Source organism: Cynocephalus volans, chromosome 2 (genome assembly GCF_027409185.1).
Source record: "Cynocephalus volans isolate mCynVol1 chromosome 2, mCynVol1.pri, whole genome shotgun sequence".
Taxonomy (NCBI): domain Eukaryota; kingdom Metazoa; phylum Chordata; class Mammalia; order Dermoptera; family Cynocephalidae; genus Cynocephalus; species Cynocephalus volans.
The window spans coordinates 161,808,586-161,833,755 of record NC_084461.1 but is presented as its reverse complement, the minus strand read 5'-3'; the positions used below and the strand labels follow the sequence as shown (position 1 = coordinate 161,833,755).

The following is a 25,170-nucleotide window of genomic DNA, read 5'->3' as shown; positions in this document are numbered from 1 at the left end:
GTCAGGAGGGACATGCATGGTGCTGTCTCAGAAACAGCAGAAACATGGGAGTTAGCTTCCCTTTCGAGAGGAAGAAATGATCAAACTTGGGGACACAGGCACAGTCAAGGGAAACTTGGAGACGACCCTAAGCCTCCTAAGATATCAGTACGAGGTTAGTCCTGAACACCCAGATCTGCGATGAGCTCCTCCCACTAGAGCCCTTTGGGTTTCTTACATGGCACCTGTTTGAAGGTGGGAGCCGCAATGTGGAACTGCTGCCCGCCCCCAGCCCAGGGTTCACCTGTGTCCAAGCTGACCCCGAGCTCTGAGCTCTAAGGACAAAGGATGGGGGAAGAAGCTTGCTTGAACATTTCTTTTGCCACCTATATTAATCTGTTTTCTGTTGCTTATAACAGAATACCTGAAACTGGGTAATTAATAAAGAAATAAAATGTGTTTCCTACAGTTTTGGAGGCTGGGAAGTCTAAGGTCCAGGGGCATATCTCATGAGGGCCTTCATCTGGGTGGGGGTTCTGCACAAAGTCCTGTGGTGCACGCAGCACCACATGGAGAGGATGGCAAGGACTCTTTCATGTGCTCTCCTTGTAAAGCCCCCAGTCCATGCCCATGACAACCTATTAACCCATCAGCCCATAGCTCCATGAGTGGATCAGTACACTCATCATGGGGGCACGGTCCTCACAATCCAATCACCCCCTAAAGGCCCTACCTTTCAAATACCGTAATTGGACTTCCCACCCTCTTAGCACGGTTACAGTGGTGGTCAAGTTTCCAGTACATGAACTTTTGGGGGACACATTCAACTGACAGCACCCCCTGACCGTCTCTTGGTTCCAAACCCTGCATCACTGTCCTGCTATGGTCCAGGTCCCAGCCTGGTACGTGACTGACTCAACCACATGTGAAGACAACTCTACGCCAGATGGGTACCACAAGCTGCTGATAGGCCCGAGCCTGGACTCAGCTCAGCAGGCATAAGGACTCAGGGGATGCATGTCACTCTTAATCCTTCTTGCACTGCTGGTAATTTCAACCCAAAATAAATCCCAAAGGTTAAGTTTCTCACCCTTGCCATTCGAGTTTAAAAATCAAAAAAGTAAGTTTTCCAAACATTGGCTTCCAAGCATAAAATGCTGCCCCTGTTTCTCATTTTCACCTGATTCAACCCTCTCGGAACTTATAAATCCTCAGCACATCCGCAGCCCTGGTGGGAGCATCAAAGATACACAGGAAACAGGGGTTTAGAAGACAAATGTCAAGATGCTGTCGGGAAAACTAAGTCTGCTTATTCCATGACATAAGGCAGTTTAGTGCTTTTTTAAAATTCCTTTTACTATCATGTATAATTTATTTTCCCCCAGCTTTCCTGAGGTATAACTGACAAGTAAAAATTATATATATTTAAGGTGTACAATATGATTTGAAATACACACATATTGCGAAACAATTATCAGGATTAAGCTAGTTAACAGACCCATCACCTCATACAGGTACTTCTGTGTGTGTGTGTGTGGTAAGAATGCTTTGAGTCTGCTCTCTTAGCCAATGTCAAGTATGTAATACATATCATTAACTATAGTCACCACAATGAACATCAGATCCCCCAAATTTACTTAAAACTGAAAGTTTATACCCTGTGACCAGCATCTCCCCAACCACCCACCCCAGCTCCTGGTAACCAACACTCTACTTTCTGCTCCTATGAGGTTCTCCTTACATGTGGAATCACACCACATTTGTCCTTCTGTGACTGGCTTATTTCACTTAGCACAATGTCTTCCAGGTTCATCCATGTTGTCACAAATGGCAGGATCTCTTTTTTTAAGACTCAATTGTATTCCATTGTGTACACACCACAGATTCCTTTTCCATCCATCCACTGATGGACACCTGGTTTGCTTTCATATCCCAGTTCTCATGAATAATGCTGCAATGAACATGGGCAAGCAAATATCTCTTCAAGGTTCTGATTTCATTTTGACTTAAGGCAGTTTTTATCCAAACTACAGTCATCCATGCCTCATCTTCACAATATTTAATTCATGAGTTTCTTTAAATTGACTCACTTTATATTTAAATTTATCTGAAAATGAAACATCATGCAACTGCCACATTTTTTAAATGCACCACTTGATATAAATAGAAGAGACCATTAAAATAAATGCCAACATTAATATAAAACAGGTTCCCCAGGTTCCACCAGAAACAGTCATGGAGTGCCCCCAACTCTTGGGCTCCCATGTCCCAGGTCCCCACCAAGAACACCAGCCCTGGTATTTCCCTGTCATACTCCAGCAGCCAGGGTGCCAGCTCCCATCACTGACACTCCACTAGAACACCCCCATGCTGTGTATGTCAACATGACCATCATCACTTTAAAAACCTACTCTTTGAGCACTCCTCAGCCTGAAAGAATTTCCTGCTTAAGTCTGGAGGGTAGAAGTGTCCCCATTAACAGTCATGATCCCACACTTGCTGACAAGCCTTCAGTGCTTCCTTCACTCCACACCAGTCCCTGGCTCCTTCTCAGGTGAGGCCAGTGGACACCAACAATCAAAAAATAAGCCTCAGAACTAATGGCAGGAACACATCTAGGGACCACAGGAGCCAAGGGCAGCTACCACATGGGAGGTCCACCACGGCCACTGCCACCACAAGGGCAGGCTAGCTGCCACAGCAGCAGCCAATGCCATTGTGCAAATGACCTACAGACCACTCTGCATAGACAGAAGGAGAGTCACTAGCGGAGCCTGGGGAAAGAGGTTAGCAAGTGCAGACCCACAATCCAGTGGCCCAGCCCACAGGGAGGATTATGCTGCCACACATGGTAGCACACCTGGGGTGGGAGGTTTGTGCAGAGCCCACACAACTGCCTTGATCCAGGGAGAGACACACATGGAACCCCCATGAAAGTGCAGAAACCCAGGATAGCCAAATAGAGTACGGAAGACAATTCCCAATCACCACCAACCTATACTCCAACTGGGGGAAGCATGGGCCCAGGAAGAGCCTCAGCCTGTTGAAAAGAGGAAAAAGAAACCCCACTTAGGGTCACCATTCCAGCGGAGGAGCTCCAGTATACCCCAGAGCACCAATCAGGGTCATGAGACACTAGCCAGGGTGCCAACAAGCCCACTCAGAGTCACCCACCCAGTCAAAGAGCAAAACTGCACCGACGTGCTTCTCCCAAGAACATGAGAACTCACTCATGTCCCTGACAAACAAACGTAGTGTCACTAACCTCAAGAAGGAATTGCTAAGTACTCCAGTGCCTAGACCATGGAGGAACTCACATGCAGCTCCAACATTGATTATGGCCAAAGTACCCACACGCAGACTACACTATTGTGTCTACCGAGAGCCAATGCTAAAACATCCTATTCAATGGTCAATATAAAGCACATATACAGGAGGAAGCCTCTCTCCTCAAGCCTACGTGAGGGTAAAAGAAGAAGAAACTGCACTACCAGATGGCCAGAAATCAACATAGAGATATCAGAAATATGAAAAAGATATATGACACCACTAAAAGAATACAATAATTCTCAAGTTCCAGACTACATAGAGCAGGAAAACCCTTGAAATGAATGAAAAGAAATTTTAAGCAACAATCTTAAGGAAACTCAATGAGATACAAGAAGGCTCAGTTAGACAACATGATGAAATGAGAAAAAGTATCCAGGACATGAAAGAAGAAATTTCCAGAGATTAATACCTTAAAAAAGAATGTAGCAGAACTCCTGGAAATGAAGGATTCATTCAACAAAATAAAAAACACAACAAAGAGTTGAAGCAGCAGGTTGAGCAAGCAGAAGAAAGAATTTCAGACTTGAAGATGGTCTTTTTTAAATAACCCAGTCAAACAAAAAGAAAAAGGAAAAAGAATGTAAATAATGAAGAAAATTTATGAGAGCTATCAGACAACCTTTAGCACACAAACTTCGAAATCATGGTGCTCCAGAAGGGGAGGAAAATGAAAAGGCATTAAAAACATATTCAATGAAATAATAGAAAACTTCCCACATATTGGGAGAGGCTAGAATTTTTAGATCTAAGAGGCTCAAAGATCTCCAACTTTAATTCAAAAAGGTCCTCTCTGAGACACATTATACTCAAATTGGTGAAGCTCAAGGACAAAGAGAGAATCTTAAAAACAGTAGGAGGAAAGCATCAGTCACCTAAAAGGAAGTCCCATTAAACTAACAGCAGACTTCTCAACAGAAACTCTACAGGCCAGAAAAGAATGGAATGATACAATCAAAATACTAAAAGAAAAAACTGCCAGCCAAGAATACTATACCCAGTAAAGCTAACCTTCAGAAATAAGAAAGAAATAGTATATTTCTCTGGCAAACAAAAACTGCAGGATTTCACCACCACACGAACAGCCCTGCAAGAAATCCTCAAGGGAGTCTTGCATCTGGCATCCCCAAAACAATAATCACTACCATGAATACACATGAAAGGACAAAACCCACTGGTAGAACAAAAATGTAAATGAGAAAGAGAAAGAAACTATACCTTACTACCTCCAAAAATCAATAAACACTGAAGACAAACAATAAAACAGGAAGAAAGGAACAAAAGACATTTAAAACATTCAAATGAAAATTGATAAAATTCCAGAAGTAAGACAATACCTTTCAATAACAACCCTAAATGTAAATGGAAATTCCCCACTCAAAAGACACAGACTGACTGGATTAAAAAACTAGACCCAACCATGTACTGTCTTCAAGAGACCCACCTCACCTATAAAGACACACACACTAAAAGTGAAGGGATGGAAAAGATATACCATGCAAATGGAAACCAAAAGCAAGCGGAAGTAGGTATTTTTATATCAGATAAAACAGACATTAAACCAAAAACCATAAAAAGAGACAAAGACTACTATATAATGATAAAGGGATCAATTCAGCTAGAAGACATAATCATAAATATATATGCACCCAACATTGGAGCACCCAGATATATAAAGCTAATGCTATTAGATCCAAAGAAAGAGATAGACCCCAAAACAATAAAAGTTGGAGACCTGGACACCTCTCTATCAGCATTGGACAGATCATCTAGACAACAAATCAAAAGAGAAACACAAGATTTAAACCACACTTTAGACCAATTGGACCTGACAGATATCTATAGAACATTTCATCCAACAACTACAGAATACACATTCTTCTCATCAGCACATGGAGAACATTCTCCAGGACAGACCACATATAAGGTTACAAATCAAGTCTCAACAAATTTAATAAAACTGAAATCATTTCAAGTATCTTTTCAGACCACAAAAGATTAAAAATAGAAATCAATAACAAGCGAAACTCTGGAAACTATACAAATACATGGAGATTAAACAACATATTCTAGAACAACCTGTGGGTTCAAGAATAAATTAAACACAAAATCAAAAAATTTCTTGAAACTAATGAAAATAAAGACACATTATACCAAAACCTGTGGGATACTGAAAAAGCAATACTATGATAGAAGTTTATTGCAATTAATGCTTACATCAAAAGAAAGAGTTCAAATAAAGAACCTAATGTTACACCTCAAAAAACTAGAAAAACAAGAACAATCCCATCCCGAAATTAGCAGACCAAAAGAAATAATAAAGATCAGAGCAGAACTGAATGAAATAGAGATCCCAAAAATAACACAAAAGATCAATGAAACAAAAAGTTGGTTTTTTGAGAAGATGTACAAAATAGACAAACCATGAGCTAAGCTAACTAAAAAAAGAAGAGAGAAGACCCAAATAACAAAAGTCAGATATGGAAAAGGAGATATTACAAACAATATCATAGAAATAAAATCATTAGAGACTATTATAAACAACTATATGCCAACAAATTTGAAAATGTGGAGGAAGTGGATAAATTTCTGGACACATACAAACTATCAAGACTGAACCAAGAAGAAACAGAAAACCTGAACAGACCAATAACAAGCAACAAGACTGAAGCAGTAATCAGCAGCCTCCCAACAAAGAAACACTGAGGACCAGATGGATTTACTGCTGAATTCTACCAAACCTTCAAAGAAGAACTAATAACAAAAAATTGAAACAGAGGCCATTCTCACAAACCCCACAAACCCATACTAAAAGGCCAGCATCACCCTGATACCAAAACCAGACAAGATAAAACAGAAAAAGAAAACTACAGGACAATGTTTCTGATAAACATAGACACAAAAATCCTCAACAAAATATTAGCAATCAGAATACAGCAATACATCAAAAAAAAGTATACCCCATGACCAAGTGGGATTCAACCTGGGGATGCAAGGATGGTTCAACACATGCAAGTCAATAAATGTGATACACCACATCAACAAAATCAAAGACAAAAACCATATGATTATCTTAATAGATGTAGAAAAAACATTTGACAAAATTCAACATCACTTCACAATAAAGACTCTCAGCAATCTAGGTTAGAAGGAAAGTATCCCAATACAATAAAAACCATATGGGTTTTATGACTAACCCACCACCAATACCATCCTCAATGAGATATGATCAAAAACAAGGATGCCTATTCTCACCACTCCTATTCACATAGAATTGGAAGTACTAGACAGCGCAATCTGGCAAGAGAAAAAAAGAAAGGGCATCTGGATTGGAAAAGACAAAATCAAACTGTCCTTGTTTGCTGATGACATGATACTATATATAGAAAACCCTAAAGACTCTACAAAAAAAAAAATGAAAAAAAAACAATTCTTAGAGTTGATAAACAATTTCAGTAAAGTTACAGGATACAAAATCAACACAGAAAAATCAGTGGTATTTTCGCACTCCAATAACAAACTAGCAGAAAAAGAAAGCAAGTCCACTTACAATGGTTGCCAAAAAAATAAAATACCTAGGAATAAATTTAACCAAGGAGGTGAAAGATCTCTACAATGAGAACTACAAATCACTGCTGAAAGAAATTAAAGAGGACACAAAAAGACAGAAAGACATTCAATGCTCATGGATTGGAAATATTAACACTGTGAAAATGCCCATACTACGCAAAGCATTCTACAGATTCAGTGCAATCCCCATTAAAATACCAATGACATTCTTCACAGAAATAGAAAAAACAATCCTAACACTCTTATGGAACAAAAGACCCCGAATGGCCAAAGCAATCCTTAGCAACAAAAGTAAAACCAGAGGCATAGCACAGTACTCGACTTCAAATTATATTACAGAGCTATAATAACCAAAACAGCATTATAGTGGCATAAAAACAGACATATCCACCAATGGAATAGAATGAAGAACACAGAAATCAACCCATGTATTTACAGCCAAGTAATATTCGACAAAGGCAACAAGAACACACTTTGGGGAAAAGACTGCCTCTTCAATAAATGGTGCTGGGAAAACTGGACATCCATACACAGAAGAATGAAAGTAGACCCATACCTTTCACCATGTATCAAAATCAACTCAAAATGGATTAAAGACTTAAACATAAGACCCCAAACCATAAAACTCCTAAAAGAAAACAAAAGGGAAACATTTCAGGAAATAGAACTGGGCAAAGACATCGTGAATATGATCCAAAAAGCACAGGCGACAAAAGAAAAAATAAACAAATGGGATTATATCAACCTAGAAAGCTTCTGCATAGTGAAATAAACAACAGAGCAAAAAACCCACAGAATGGGAGAAAATATTTGCAAACTATGCATCTGACAAGGGATTAATATCCAGACTATGGAAGGAACTCAAACAACTTAGCAGTAAAAAAAAAAAAAGAAAGAAAGAAAGAAAGAAAAAAGAATCTGAATAAAAAATGGGCAAAGGAACTGAATAGACATTTTTCAAAAGAAGACATACAAAAGACCAACGGGTATATGAAAAAATACTCAACATCAGTGATCATCAGAGACATGCAAATCAAAATCACAATGAGATATCATTCCACTCCAGTTAGAATGGCTAGTATCGGGGAAAAGCTGAAAGCTTTTCCTTTAAGAACAGGAACTAGACAAGGATGCCCACTCTCACCACTCCTATTCAACATAGTGTTGGAAGTACTACCCAGAGCAATCAGAGAAGAGAAGGAAATAAAGGGCATTCAGATTGGAAAAGATGAAGTCAAACTGTCCCTGTTTGCAGATGACATGATCCTATATATCGAACAGCCTAAAACCTCTACAAAAAAACTGCTGGAATTGATAAATGATTTCAGCACAGTAGCAGGATACAAAATCAACACACAAAAATCAGTAGCATTTCTTTTCTCCAATAGTGAACATGCAGAACGAGAAATCAAGAAAGCCTGCCCATTTACAATAGCCACCAAAAAAATAAAATACTTAGGAATTGAGTTAACCAAGGAGGTGAAAAATCTCTATAATGAGAACTACAAACCACTGCTGAGAGAAATTAGAGAGGATACAAGAAGATGGAAAGATATCCCATGCTCTTGGATTGGAAGAATCAACATAGTGAAAATGTCCATACTACCCAAAGTGATATACAAATTCAATGCCATCCCCATCAAAATTCCAAAGACATTTTTCTCAGAAATGGAAAAAACTATCCAGACATTTATATGGAACAATAAAAGACCATGCATAGCCAAAGCAATGCTGAGCAAAAAAAATAAAGCTGGAGGCATAACACTACCTGACTTTAAGCTATACTACAAAGCTATAATAACCAAAACAGTATGGTACTGGCATAAAAACAGACACACTGACCAATGGAATAGAATAGAGAATCCAGAAATCAACCCACACACTTACTGTCAGCTGATCTTTGACAAAGGCACCAAGCCTATTCAGTGGCGAAGGGACTGCCTCTTCAGCAAATGGTGCTGGGATAACTGGATATCCATATGCAGGAGAATGAAACTAGATCCATACCTCTCACCGTATACTAAAATCAACTCAAAATGGATTAAGGATTTAAATATACACCCTGAAACAATAAAACTTCTTAAAGAAAACATAGGAGAAACACTTCAGGAAATAGGACTGGGCACAGACTTCATGAATACGACCCCAAAAGCACGGGCAACCAAAGGAAAAATAAACAAATGGGATTATATCAAACTAAAAAGCTTCTGCACAGCAAAAGAAACAATTAAAAGAGTTAAAAGACAACCAACAGAGTGGGAGAAAATATTTGCAAAATATATATCTGACAAAGGATTAATATCCAGAATATATAAGGAACTCAAACAACTGTACAAGAAGAAAACAAGCAACCCAATTAAAAAATGGGCAAAAGAGCTAAGTAGGCATTTCTCTAAGGAAGATATACAAATGGCTAACAGACATATGAAAAAATGCCCAACATCACTCAGCATCCAGGAAATGCAAATCAAAACCACATTGAGATACCATCTAACCCCAGTTAGGATGGCTAAAATCCAAAAGACTATGAACGATAAATGCTGGCGAGGTTGCGGAGAAAAAGGAACTCTCATACATTGTTGGTGGGACTGCAAAATGGTGCAGCCTCTATGGAAAATGGTATGGAGGTTCCTCAAACAATTGCAGATAGATCTACCATACGACCCAGCTATCCCACTGTTGGGAATATACCCAGAGGAATGGAAATCATCAAGTCGAAGGTATACCTGTTTTCCCAATGTTTATCGCAGCACTCTTTACAATAGCCAAGAGTTGGAACCAGCCCAAATGCCCATCATCGGATGAGTGGATACGGAAAATGTGGTACATCTACACAATGGAATACTACTCAGCTATAAAAACGAATGAAATACTGCCATTTGCAACAACATGGATGGACCTTGAGAGAATTATATTAAGTGAAACAAGTCAGGCACAGAAAGAGAAATACCACATGTTCTCACTTATTGGTGGGAGCTAAAAATTAATGTATAAATTCACACACACACACACACACACACACACACAAACGGGGGGGGAGAAGATATAACAACTACAATTATTTGAAGTTGATACGACAAGCAAACAGAAAGGACATTGTTGGGGGGGAGGGGGGAGGGAGAAGGGAGGGAGGTTTTGGTGATGGGGAGCAATAATCAGCCACAATGTATATCGACAAAATAAAATTTAAAAAAATAAAATAAAAATTAAAAAAAAAAAAAAAAGAATGGCTAGTATCAAAAAGACAGAAAATAACAAATGCTGGTTAGGATGTGGAGAAAGGGGAACTCTTATACGTTGTTGGTGGGAATGTACATTAGCTAAGCCATTATGGAAAACAGTATGGAGATTCCTCAAACATGTATGGATGGAACTGCCATATGATCCAGCAATCTCACTGCTTGGTATCTACCCAAAGGAATGAAAATCATCATGTCGAAGGATGCCTGCTCTCCCATGTTTATCACAGCTCTATTTACAATAGCCAAGAGTTGAAACCATCCTGAATGTCCACTGACAGACAACTGGATAAGGAAAATGTGGTATATGTACTCACTGGAATACTACTCAGCCATAAAAAGAATGAAATTCTGCCATTCGCAGCAGCATGGATGAGCTTGGAGAAAACTATATTAAGTGAAATAAGCCAGGCACAAAAAGAGAAATACCAAGTGTCCTCACTCATAAGTAGAAGCTAATATAAACAAATAAATTAAAAAAGGAAGATATAACAATCACAATAATTCATTGAACTTTCAAAAGGAGAAAACAGAGCTGAGGACACCAGAGTGGGGAAAGCAGAAGGGAGAAGGATTAGGGGACAAATTTATAAAGGGACACAAAACATGGTTACGTAGTATAATGTTGAAATACTAATTATTCTGATATGAGCATCACTTATTGCATACAGGTACTGATATTCAACACTACCCCACAGATATGTACAATCAATTATATTTCAATAAAAATGAAAAGAAAAGAAGCCTTGACCCACCCACACTCTGCTTGGCTATCCTTGTCAAGAGACTCCAGATGTGTAGCCCCCACTGTAACCCAGCAGACAACCAAGTGAAGCTTCTGAGGATGGACTAGCCTGATGTGAGGAAAATGGAGACAGGATGGTCAGACTCCCTCATCGCATATCCAGCTGAGCATGACTCAGCATGTCTGCTGTAAATACATTATGTAAGAGTGGTATAACTGTGCATGTGCACCCATGTGTTCCTTGGCTCTCTGACTCTAGCATAAAAGACAATGGCTCCAATCCACTGGGGTCTGAGCTAGCATCCAAATAAAGCACGTCAACCTTGCAAGTGGCTCCCAGAATCTTTTTCCAACTACCTACCTCACAACCTGCAAAGGATGGGTTTGCAGGGTTTGTGACCCAGCCTGATACCTGAGGACAAAAGTCAGGTTGAAAGTCCCCCCTCAGTGAATGTCCCTTCTGGCTTACTGCACATGCCACCCAGCTCCCCCTGCCCACTGCTAGAACCCACCCAGCAGACTTGTACAAGTGCACACCTGCCAGCCAGGTGCATGCAGGGTGCTAGGGTGAGCCACAGCTTGAGAGGACATGGGACACACATCTGACTCCAAGTTTGGGGAGACAACACCACAATTTGATGTTGAAATCAGAGGAAGCACATTGTGCTCCTGAGAAGCACATCAATAGAAAGGGCAGGAAGGGGAGCCAGGGGAGCTGGCAAAAAAATGGAAACACATTGCTTACTAGGTCATGAACACACCCGAGCCCACCTAAAGGGGACTGGAAGCACACAGCTGCAGCCAGGGATGACAATGGTACAGGCCGCTTGGCACCCGAGGGCAGCCCCACCAGCAGATGGCATGGGGCGAACAAGAGGACCAGTGGGGCTGTACAAAAGCTCTGGGCACACAACAAGACACCCTGGGGAGACCTCTCTGGAGGAACACCTGGTGGGACAGGAGGTGAAGTGCCATGTGACTAACCGAGTGCAGAAAGGGTTGCGCCACCCAAAGGGCCTGCAGCAGGGAGGCTGGGCCAGCAGGCTGAGCACAGCTGGGGAGCCCAGTGGGTAGCCCTTCATGGCCCCAAAAGGTGGCTGCTCTGAAGACTCCTTCTCTGTCATGGCCCCACCTCCTGCTGCTACCTTCAGGAGGCCTGTTCCCCTGCATGGAGGAGATGAGCACTGATAGAGTCTGGATGTGCTCTCCCCACCAAAACTCATGTGGAAATCTAATCCCCAATGTAGCAGCACTGGAAGCTGTTTGAGTCATGGGAGCGGATCCCTCGTGAATGGATTAATGCTCTCCTTGGGGAAAGAGGGGTAGTGAGTGAGATCTCGCTCTACTAGTTCCTGCGAGAGCTGGTTGTTTAAAAGACCTGGCACCTCCCCTCTCCCTCTTGCTTCCTCTCGCCATGTGATCTGCTTGTACCCACCGGCTGCCTGCCACTTTCCGCCATGAGCAGAAGCAGCCTGAGGCACACACCAGATGCAGCTGTCCCAGAATCATAAGCATAATAAACCTCTGTTCTTTATAAATTACCCAGTCTCAGGTATTCTATTATAGCAACACAAAACAGACTAATACAAGCACTCTGCTTCCTCTCTGGAGTGCTGACCTCGAAGCCTGACTGTTCTCTCAAGGCTCACTATTACCCCCAAGTGCCACCCCCGCCCCCGGGACCTGCACCCTAACGCACATCAGATCTTGGAGAGCCTAGGTCTGCACCTGTGCAGGACCTGCCAGCCCGAGATAGTCTGTGCAGCTCAGGCCTCAGCTGCACACCTGGGCCTGGCCCTGGCCTGGGAAGTGGGTCTGTGCCCGAGGTGGCTCCTGCCCCTCCACGAGCACAGGATGATGGGGATGGCACTGTGAATGCCACGGCAAGGGGACTGGGGCAAGACAACTAACTTACCTATAGATAAGATTCTGCCAATTTAAAGGGCCAACAAGGCAGCAACTCTCAGAAAAACACACAGCCCACAGAAGGGAGAGTGAAGAAAGAGCACCACAAACAGCTCGAGGAAATAAAAATGGAACCAGAAACTGCAGGGAAGAGAGACAGAAGAAAGGGCAGTGTGGACACTGGGGCTGTGCTGCCACCTTTGCACCTGAAGGAAGGCTACTGGGCCACCGAGGGAGGTCCTGCCCAGGTGCCCACCACAGGGGCTGGCTGTCAGGGCTATTGCAGGGATTGTGCAGTTCATGACAAACCCAGATGGACAGCCAGGGGCCCTAGAAAGGGCTTCTCAGCCCAGAGGTCTTACGGCCATGGAAGCGTTCAGTGGAAATCGGTACAGGAGGGGCCAGACCATGTGGTGCTGAGGTTCACAGGGGACGCATTGATTAGTTTGGGGACACAGGAAATATTGCAATTCACATCAACCACACCTCACAGATTATCATAGAGTACATATGCCTCCTGCGGAAAGAAGAAAAAATTCTCTTATAACACCAAAATTCGAAAAGCAAGAAGTTGCTGAAGTATAGGGAAAACAGAAAAAGAGCATCAGTACATAAAGGCAGCATAAGCAGGATTGTAGCTCACCAAGGACACATGACGCATGGGCCAGTGCTGAAAGTGCTAACATCGGCAAGGGAGGGGCCATGTGCGTCCACACACACCCCCTGGAGAGGCCAGAAACTGGGCTGGGGGACGGCAGCCGCCCCACACGGACAGGAAAGCTTTCTGCTGGCCTGTATTGCCCACCCCAGCCTCGTCATGGGAGTTAGGTGGGCACAGTTTCAATACTTCTTGAGTCACCACCTCTGATCAGTAAACCACTCCATTTCTTTAAAGCAGCTGTCCTGGAGACAGCCTCCACCTGCCTATAAATACAAATCTGCATACACAAAACACGGATTGTGCTGCCCCTTCTGACCTGGACCTGGAGTGCACAAGTCCAGACATCAGGCTATCAAGGAACAGACACATGAGCTGGACAACTGCCAGCCACTGTTCACGGGACTACTGATGCCTTCTGGGTGCTCTTCTCCACTGTGCGGTTCAATACAGGGCTGCAAGTCCTCCACAGAATCCGACACCGAGCACTTTATTTGGGATGTTGAGGGAAACAACTTTAAGTCCAGGAAAACTTACATTACTATGCATATGTCAAAGCTTAGTTTGTCAAACCGGACACCAAATAAACTGCCAATTCCATGAAAACCATATTTCTAAAGTTAATGCAAAAAACAGATTTTAGCATTGGAAGTCTTTCCCCTGCTGCGGTCATGAAAAATTCAGGGAAGGCACAGGAGGACTGCTGCTCCGGGATAACAGGGCTGCCCTTCTTCAGCAGTGTGATCATGCGTCAGCAACCACCTCTCATTCGCACATGTTTAGACTACAAACTTGGTCCAGACCATCACTGCTAGTGATAAAATCTGCCCACAGCATCACGAACTCAGCAGAAAAAGGTTAGTCTCACTGGTTACCCCTCACATCAATGTAACCCAAGCTATGTGCCCAGTTCTGCATGCTCTGCAAGCATTATCTTGTGCAAATGCTTCCAGCTTTAATTACCTTTAGCTGTACTAGCAGGGGGCAACAGGAATGCAATTTTTAAGTTACGCAGAATTTGGAATATGATTATAAGGGGTTAAGGAATCCACTGGTTTATCCATAAACGGTAAGTATGAGGATATATTTGGAAAAAGAAAATAAGCTACACAACTGAATTCAGAGTCACTAACCCAGGACTCCACAGTGGGTTCGAATGTGGCCCACCACCCCAGGATCTTCACACCTCTTACTACAACATGTGACGCTGTATCTATGGCTACTGTTTACACTTCCCTCTACACTGCCAGCTCCAAGAAGGCAGGATTCATTTCAGGTTTTATGACCAATGTATATCCCGGTGCCTAATTGAGTGCGTGCAACAAGGTGGGCAGCCAATAAATATATCTGCGGGCTGAACTAATCATTAACACCAATCATCTGGGGCCAGACTTCAAGAGCAGCACTCAGGGCCCTGGTGACAGCCCTACAGCCCCAGCACCCAGGCCACCATTCACTCTATATGCCCTTTAGCGTGGTGGTTTTCAGGTGGGGCATGCACACCCTGAGGACAGGGGCCACTTCCTCATGTGGAAGAAGGGAGGTAGGGGGACAGAAAGGAGAAACTAGAAGGAACCTGCAGCCGTTGGCTGCACAGGCACTACGCCCTGACTGACCTGCTCCAGAAGAACTCATTCAATACAAAAATGACAACAGCTGACATTACTCAGAATTTGCTGCTGCCCTGCCAGCAAATGAAGCATCAAGCTAATGCTTGAAACAGCCTCGAAGTCCCGGTAACAGCAGCAATGCGCATTCTTCCACGACTAACTCCTAAGCTGCTGTTTCTCCCACACACAGAACTGAAGCACCACAACATTGTCCCCACATTTTCTAGAACTCTCTATACAAGAAATAAATATACGTGTCTGACACTGCATTCATCCCTCAAAGGTGCTCCACACTTGCAAGACCTCAAGAAGATGACCTGTCCCTTGATGTGGCCGCCCTGGCCCCTGCAGAGCTTTTCTGACCCACATGGGTAAGCATCCCGAGTGTTTAGTAATCATCTGAAGGATTCTTTGACCCTTCAAATCAAAGAGCAACACTGGCAGGCAAAGCTGCAGAGGACTAACCAATTAGTCTTTGAAAGCAAAAGCAGCTGCTGATCACAGCTCATGGTGTCTGATAAGACTAGGGAACCTCCAACCACTTACTGAAACATGCCTACGCCTCCCTAACCTTTCTTCTTTCTATCCAGTACCTCTGGACTCATCCTAGATGAACAAATAAAACATAGTTTTCTGTTAATGTGTCTTAGACCCATCATTTTCACCTAAGGTAGTGTTAATGCTGAAAAATGACCCCTGAAAATCAAAAGAAGCTTCAAAAACTGTGCCAGACACACCTGATTCCATCACTCTAGCTACAGCAGCACAGCCCTGCCTCCTGGTCATGGGCACATGGGGGCCTCCCGTCATGGGCTAGCAGAGGGCAGACACCTCCAAAGGTGCTGCCCACATGACCAAGCTGCAGAGGAAACTGAGAGAGGAGTGGCATGTTGTCTCACCAAGCGTCCCGCTATGCAAGAGCCTTCCTCGCCACTTCCATTCCTACCATGAACATGGAAGGCCCAGAAAGCGCAAGTGCAAAGTCTCCTTCCGGCAAATCCAGACGACAGAGGAAGAAGCCTATGAGGTGAGACCTGCTGCAAACCCTGCAAGCCCAAACCACACAAATGCCACTTTCTTCTTTAGAAATTCCTGCCAGATCAACACAGAATAAAAAGTTGCAGACACAGGTTTTGCTCTGCAGCATATCTGGGTTCTTACCTAAATGGAAATAATTCCATCACATTATAAACAGAAACCAATGCGATGTTCATCCCAGGTACCCCGGTATGTGTTGTAGTGCCTGGTACCCAGCAGGTGTGCAAGTGTGTGTCCAGTGAAGTGGAGAGAGATGCACCCACAGTCCACTTCTCCATGAAGGCTCCCATAACTCCTGGCTTCTGGGCTGTCCTGCCTGAACACTGCGGAAGGCTCCCTCCCCTGCTGTCCATGCTCATGGCTCCAGCACACTCACATCTGCCCCGTGTTAGCGCGGTAAATTGTCTCAATACTCCTACTGACCTGAGTTCCTGTGGTGAATCCTAATTTGTGTAAACTCATGTAAATTCATGTGAGCATTATGTACACACTCCATTAAGCAGCAGCGCAAATACCACAGTATCTTCATGTTTGCAGACAACCACTGCATCAGCAGACAGTGCATGCAGTGGGAGAGAGAAGAGATTCCTCCAGGATTCTCCTGCAAATCTCTCAAAGGACAGCTGCATCACTAAATATTCAAGAGCCACTGAGGGCCAAAGTGGGCAGCCTGTGGGGAGATTCTGGGTCAGGCCACCAGTTTGTACACTTTTCATTCTGAGTTCACTGGTGGGAAAAGGGAGGCTCATGCCAGGTCAGTATCTGAGCACTATCTGCAAACTGTTCACCACCACCAGCACCTTCAGCTGGCACCTGTTCTCCTAGGGTTAACGAAGACTCCAAGAGGACGTACCATGTGTGTCCTCATGCATCAAATTGAAGAGATCCAAGGCAAATCTGATCAAAACTGAGCTTGGTCTCTTGGAGTGGTGTTCCAAAGAGCATTTCCCCCTAACCAAAGGCTTGCTAATGTTGTATTTCAAAAACTTTCCTCGAAAAAGACTGTTGACTGCAAAAGATGGAGATCGAACACAGATTGAACTCAAATACACACTGGAAACAACTGCATACTTGAGACCCAATTTTGTCCTGCCACAGCAAGCAGGCAGGCTCCCAGATGCCAGAATAGAGAAATGGTTGGGTAGAATTCTGCCCAGCGCCAGCCACCAAGCAGCCAGTCTCAGGCAGCCACAGATAAGCCATTGTGCCCTCAGGTTGAAGAGGTGGGCTCGCTCTCAGGAGAGCCTGCCGCCGGCTGGATCAGCAACAAGCAGCATTACTCTCCTCTGCAGTCTTTCTTAAAGCAGATTACAGTTTAGACTATTTTTCACTTTAATGACACTTTTAAAGATCAGGAACACCGCCCTTGATGGCAAAGATAATACTTGGAGCAATTTAAAAGGTGAAACAAACAGACTCAAGCAACCACTCAGCTTAGATGTCCAATAATGTTCAACAATCCAGTCACCATGGCACAGGCTGACTTTGACTAAAGGCCCCACAACAAACACACATGCATGCACACACACACACACACACCTATCCCACACACACCTATCCACACATACACACACCCCATCCACACTCACAAACACCCCTACCCACATATACATATACACACACCCCATCCACATGCACATACACACCCACAGACACACCCATTCACATACACAGACACACATAGACATGCATACACACACCTACCCACATCCACATGCACACAAACACACCTATCCACATACACAAACAACACACCTACCCACATCCACACACACACAAACACACCTATACACACAAACACACACACCTATCCACATCCACACACACAAACACACACCTATCCATATCCACATACACATACGCATACACACCTATCCACATACACACATATATACACACCGATCCACATACACACAAACACACACATATCCACATACACATACGCACACATATATTCACACACATATACACATACCGTTAATCTAGGCTACCATATACAATAAATCCACCAGCAGTAAGGCATGCCCTGTGAGGCGTGTCTCACTGGTGAGAACAGACCTCAAGATTTTTGAATTAGTAACAGGCACCGCAATGACAGCCAATCACGTGTGCCAGGCACTGCAGGTCCGTTATCCCCTCTACCCAGCGGAGCAGACAGGATCCCCACTTCACTGAGAAGGCAGCTCAGGAGAGCAAGCCTATGTGCCCAGGGCACCCAGTGAGGAGGTGAGGAAGCCAGGATTAAAGCCCTGTGCTGGGACTCCCAACCCCTGTGCCCACTGAGTGCCCAACCCCTCACCCTTTTCCTCATGGGACTCTACGTACCCCAGGGGAAATGGTGGGCTTCATTCCAGGAGGACACCACCCCCAAGGCATGAGGGGAGGTGTGTGAGGGTGGCCAGAGTTTGCTCAGAGACTTGGGGACAGACCGCAAGGGGAAGAAAGCCTCCCTTCTCCACATCTGTGTGTTGTTGTGGGGATGTGGCACCTGAAGCCACTGCCTCTGTCTCAAGACCTAGTGGGTGGCCTGAGGGTTAGGCCATCACAGAGGCAGAGAAGCAGAACAGACGAGGTCCCTGAGGAGAGTGCAGAGCCCTGGGCAGCAGCCCAGCCACTCAGGCTCCTAATGTGCTGCTCACACCACCTGCGGAGGGCTGCCTGTCACCTGCACCAAGCCATAACCGGGACGCTGCTCTTCCCCACTGCCCACACCCCTGCACTTGGCACAGGCCAGGGGTTCACAAGATGGCACCCCAAGCTGGAAGTGTGTATGCGCTGAGGGGCACAGCATGGCGCATCGAAGGTTCAGTGCTGCCTATGTTTAGGACCATGACCACTAGTTAGCCGAGTCTGTCACAGAGTAAGAAGGCTTCTCTAACCACGAAACTGGTTAGCATTCAGCCCAGAGTTCGTCTTTCAAGTAACACCCTATTAATCATGTGCCGCTCGGCAAGGTCATTTGGAGCCTGACTTCCCCAGCTACGTGACCAGCCGCCTTGCTGAGTTGTAGAAAAGAACGGATGAGACACACTTAAATCCCCTACTCAACCCTCAGCATACAGCAGACATTCCATGAGCTCCGGGCACACAGCAGGCACTCAGTGAATGGTAGTTCAGATCATTCACTAACAGGCTATGAACTAAAACACAACATTGCTGGAAGTCTCAGAGATGCTGTTTCTATATTCAGGGGCCTTCTGAAAAGGACTTCGCTGCAACTCAGCTGTCACATCAGCCTGTTGTCTGCTACCGTGTGAGCTATCTGGCTTTTTGGGAGGCCTCCCAAGTGCTGGCCTTTTCCTCAGGAGTCCTTATTACACCCAAAGCCAAACACAACAACATCCCAACTGAGCAGAGCAGAAGAGAAGGGCTGAGGAAGGAGAGGGAGGGCACATCCCAACTCCATCACTTCCTAGCTGTCTGACTTGCCCATATGTCAATCTCTCTGGCCTCAAAATAGTAATTCCACCAGCCACTTCACAGGATTACTGTGAACTTTTCATAGGTGATACATGTCAACGTGCCCAGCACATGGTACGTACTCAGCAACTGCTAAATAGAAAATCTCAGGTAGAAGCTTCTCAACTGCCCATAACCAAAGACCATGGTAGTTTGCTTCCAGACACCACAGACACCCTCAACCTGGCCTCCCGCTAGATGGCCAGCGCACTCAGCAAGACTCCACCTTCTCTGCAAGACGGTGTAAGGCCCCCACCCACCCGAGCCCACAGTCCCCAGCAATAGGCCAGCCACAGACCTGTGCTGATCAGGAATCCCTTGTCCTTCCCAACTATGTTTAGGCAAGTTGTGCTCCGAATAGCAAATACGAGGGTACTTCAGAAGGTTCATGGAAAAATGGAATTAAAAGATAATGTGCCCTGATTTGATCATCACACATTATACACACGTATTGAAATATAACCCTATACCCCATAAATGTGCACGTGTGATCAATAGATGTCATTTAAAAATAGATAGATACATAGACAATATGAATCTTTCCATGAACTTTTTGAAGACCCCTCATATATACTTGAATTAAATATTATGTAACCAAGGAAGTTTGAGTGGAAATTTTTAAAAAAGTTGCCCCTTAGGACAGCAAGATGACTGCTTAGGAAATATACAGCAAAGGCAGATTGCTTTGAAATGATCAAATCGGTGTGAATGAGAACATAAAACACTGGGGAGGAGGAATTACTTAAAATCTGGAAGGATGCGCCACTCAGAATTCATTGAGAGCCTCTTAGTTCTCATTCCACTTAAAAGAAAATACAAAAATAATAAATGGAGGCTGTAGTTTCAGCTAGAAAGATAATCTGGAACTCAAAGAAAAGTACTCAGCCCTGCATCTAAAAATACGGTGAAAAAATCACAGATGTGTGTGTTTACAAAATAAAATATTTTATTGATCCCATTTTTTATGATTTTCCAATTCATTTTACTTTTTCCATTATTAGGTCCCAGTCACACTGTCTGAGAGACATAGAAAAGATTTTCAAAAGGGTCCAATTTAAACAGAACCTCTGGTACTTCAAGATACACAGTACAGACACATGAATTAGGTTCTAAAGCCTACTTTTATATCATCAGAGGCACTGCCCAAGCTTTCTATAGTTCTTTAATTTGTTAAAATTCCTTCCTCTTAAACTTCACAGAGTTCTGGATCAACACCAGGCAGTGCTTAGTGGCCCTTCTGAGAGCCAAGAGTGGAACGGCTTCTGTCCCCTGCCCCTCAAGTCAGCTCTGTAAGGAGAGCCCACGCCAGGCTCGTTCACTGGAATAGTGCTGGGCACAGTGTGGGCACATAGTAAGTTCTGTATACGCCCAAATATAAGTCAAGAAAAATTTTTAAAAAACAATTAAGAAAAAACCTGGAATTGTGTATATCTGAGTCCTTATTAACTCTCATATTAAAAAGCACTTTTTGAATTACTACTCAATTTGGAACGAGAAAACCCTTTTATCAAAACACATTGCCCTGAAAAAAGCCTATCAATGCTGGTTGAGGTATTAAAGGGGTTCCCCCGCAAAATTGTAAAAACAAAGCAATAAACAAAAAGTTAGGCTGAGAAATTGAGCACACATTAGGAATTGCAATGGTTGGACAGTACCATTAAAACAGGATTTTTTTAATCACTTTGAAAAGCAACACATATTAACACGCTTTAAGAAGCAACACATATATAGTATTTGCCAACAAGCAAATGAAGAGACCAACAATGGGTAAGGTTAGGCAATGGGTACCTGTACCTTGGTATAAAATTTCCAGGGATGGCATCATTGAAAAAAAATGCTTTATCTCAAATGGCTCAGGTGAAAGCATAGCTGAGAGGCTCTGCTAACCAGGTTAGGGGACTCCAAGTACTCTGTTGATAACCAAAACCCTGATGAAAAAGTGAAGAGTTTGGAAAAACTTGTTTCATGAACTGCAAGTGAAACCAAATAAAAATTAATACATTTTATACATGAAGCAGTCCCAATGTCTAACAGTAAGTAAATTAATAAAATAAACAAGATAAGCAACTACAGCATTTGTTTATATACATATCTAAAAAGTTGACATATCCCAACTGGCCCAAAAGAAGGTTTGAGGAGCACAGGGCATTGTCATGTTTATGGTTACCTGCTATTAAGGAATACATGGCATTTGCTGAGTGATGAAATGAGTGCCCATCTTTAAACAACGTGGAGCAATATCACGCATTCAGTTTTGCTAGGGGAAGTCAAAGCAATTCCAGAGGACGGTAAAGTACCAAAAGCCTATTTGGAAGTAATTTTCAGCTGAAGTCTTTACCTGACAAATTTATAGGGTTACTCGACATGCAGCACTCTATTGCAATCCCTTTCCCCTTCCCCACCCCATCCCTGTCCCCCAGAGGACCCAATGCTATCACCCTGGAGGGGTTGTATAAACAGGGCATGCAGAACTTCTGATCCACCAAGAAGACCCCCACCGACTGCTAGAAACCAGTAGATGAGAAGCCAGGAAGTATTACAATCCCCACCTCCACTACTTTCTCTCCTCTGAAAATGATCAAATGTAAGACTGGATTTAATTCAGACTCTTCCTAGAACCTGAACTTAGGCCCTCTGAGGTAGGCCTGTGAAGAAAGGCCTTAGGGTTGCCCTTAGTTAACACAGAGGAAAGAAAGAAAGAAAACGTGTCCTAAAAGTTCCCGAAAGCACAGAAAGTCATGAACACAGTCTTTGTGCCCACAGGGAAAGTCAACAACAATCTCAAAATCTAGTCAACAAACACCAATTCCCTGTTACTAAGCATCATTACTAAAAGTTACAAGCTTCAACCCCTTTGACAAGTTCTAAAGAATGCTACAAACGTCACAAGAGTTCCAGGAGGTGCCTCCAGGCTAAGTATTTCCTTTGGCATTTCAGAGGTTACCTCCTGACCTCCTGGTCAAAACAATTCTTCTAAAATAAACTGGGAGGACGTCTGTAAACACAAGGTCATCAAAATGTCCCAGCATTTTACTAGAAGCAAGGTTCCAAAAATCATATAATTCTTAAGAGCAGGAGGAGGTGACCCACTTATTTTGCAAATAAAGATATTTAATTATTATACCTTACATTAAAAACAGCAAGGACAGGAAAAGTTTGAAAATCTCTAGCACAAGCATGTAGCTGGACTTAATCACAAGTAAAACCGAAGAAAAAAATTCCCCTTCAGCCATGACCCCAAGTGACTTCTTGACTATATTTGACTGTCCATTCTTCCTGATCCATGGAAAAAACACAATTTAGCAAAGTATGACATTTAACTCAAGTTCAACACCCAAGGGCTTAAGTTCCTAACCTTAGAGATGTTGCAATGCTGAGTAGAATTTTCTCAGTTTCAGGATTACACATACTGGAAGGATTATGCACTACCTTAAATTGTCAAAAGTAGATAAATAAGGTCATGTTCTCTAAAACAAATGATAATTCTTGTAGAACAATGTATATTTTTTTAACCTTTACATGTGCTTTTTCTCCATTTAAAGAAATTCCAAAACATGGGTACCTTGTTTCTCACTTAAGTCAGCATGCCATGGACTAACCCCCTCCCCATAACGGTTCCCAAAGTAGCAAAGGGTGTGAAATGACCTGTAATAAGAAACTTCTGAAACCAAATCCCTGAACCCCTCCAGAGAAGGTCTTTCAACTAAAACAGAAGCAGTGAGGGCCATACAATGTAGGTACACAAATAATAATAATAATAAATAACGACCCACATGTAATACAACCCTGCCTGAGAGCCCAGGAGAGGACCATGGCTTCCTGACAGACACTGCCAAGTCCCTAAGTCCAAACAGGGCTGAGCCAAAACGCTTCTGGGGCCTCCAAGTTAATTCCTTCCCTCTTGCTAAAGGGAGTTGTAATCTGCATTCTTCCAAACCCATGGCACGCTTCCCTCCGCCCTCTCCTCCCTGGCCAGACACGCAAGCAGGAGGCCCGCCCGCTTCCAGCAACCATCAGAAACTGAACCGCTAAGCACTAACTTTCCTGCAGGCAGGACAGGAGGGTGTAGAGAAACAGTCTGGGGCGAAGGCCATTTCTGTGGAGATGGAAGGGCGGTGTAAAGTTAAAAGAGGCGGGGTGACTGGCCAGGCCAAGCGATGGGGGGTAAGCGACAGAACAGGGCGGCACGCTCAGCCCGCGGGAGGATGGGGTGTTCGCACACAGGAACAGAAGGGGAGGTGCCCTGGGACCAGATGCCACAGAGCAAGCGCAGGTGGTGGGAGAAAGGATTCCAGACGGGGGGATGGACCTACAGCAAGTGCGGACGAGAATTTCAGGGCGGGGGTGAGGGTGGCGGTGGGGCACGTGCCCAAGAGTTGCACGTGGGAACTGAAGGGGGGAACGTGCATGGAGTTCCTGAAGGAAAGCGAAGTTGGGAAAGGAAGAGCAAGGCGAAGGAGTTGGTCAACGCGGAGCCACCTCGGGGGTCCTCTGCTCATCTCTGCCCCCACACCCACGCGCTCACGCTCCCGCACACCGTGGACCGCGCCGCGGGGCGGACACCCACCTTTGCCACCGGCACGCTCCTGCTGGTCGCCAGCTCGCGCAGGCTGACGGTGGCGCTGCCCGACGCCTCGGGGCGGAAGACCTGGGAGTCGGGGGCGCCGCCCGCCGCGCCGCCCCCGCCGCCCGCGAGCGCGGGGACCGCCCCGGGGCCGGGGCCAGGGCGCGCGGGAGGGCTGCCGCCGGGGCTTGCGCCCGCGCGGGGCCGCTGGCGGATGCCGTCCAGCAAGCGTACTAGCAGGATGTTGGCCGGCAGCTCGTCCACGCCGCAGCCCACCAGGATGCGGCACTCGGGGCAGCGCAGCTCGTGGCGCGAGCAGACGATGCTCTCCAGGCAGCGGCGGCAGAAGGTGTGCTGGCACGGCAGCACCTTGGCCGTGGTGTCCAAGCGCTCCAGGCACACAGAGCACTCCAGCAGGTCCAGCAGCGACGACTCGTCCATGTCCTCGTCCGACCCCGCGGCCGCGCCCGCCGCCCGCCGCCGCCGCCGCTCACCGGGCCTGTCCTCCTCGCCCTCGCTCTGCGCAGCAGCCGCGGCCGCCTTGGACGCGCACAGCCAGGACGCTCCGAGCAGCATGGGGCAGGCGGCGGCCGCGCGCAGCTGCCTAGGTCCCGGGGCCGGCGGGCATCAGGACCGCACCCGGGCGGCCGATGGGAAGCTGGGCTCCGCTGCGACTCGCTTCACTCGGGCTGGCGGCCCCAGGCCCCGGCCGCGGCGGTGCACAGTGGCGCGAGCACCGGCCTGCGTGGCGGGGACCGGAGTTCCGCGCGCGGCGAGCCAACTCCTGGCCAGCGGAGCCCGCCCAGTCCTTCCGAGCGCGGCGCCTGCGGCTACGGACTACACCTGTCCCGCCGCGCGTCTGCCCCGCTCTGGGGGCGCGGGGGCCGCCCGGCACGACGCTCAGCGGGCTCTGCGCTCAGAGCCACTGCTCGCGGCCGGGAGCCCCGCGGCGGGAAGTGCGGGGAGCGGCCGGCCGAGTCCCCAGGGAGGCCGGGGAGCGGCGTGCGCGCTCCCCCGCGCCGCTGGCGAGCCGCACCGCCCCCGCGGGGCCTCCATGCGCCCCCGGCCTGACCCCG

At 45.4% G+C, this 25,170-nt stretch overlaps 1 protein-coding gene across 1 annotated transcript in view; it reads right to left on the bottom strand.

Annotated features, from left to right (window-relative positions):
- SH3RF3 (SH3 domain containing ring finger 3) overlaps positions 1-24,670 on the bottom strand; it is a 338,026-nt gene extending 313,356 nt beyond the window's left edge. Inside the window, exon 1 of the mRNA XM_063087182.1 lies at positions 24,098-24,670. Coding sequence (XP_062943252.1) covers positions 24,098-24,670 — 573 coding nt within the window. The remainder of the gene's footprint in view (positions 1-24,097) is intronic.
- Between the last annotated feature and the right edge of the window lie 500 nt (positions 24,671-25,170).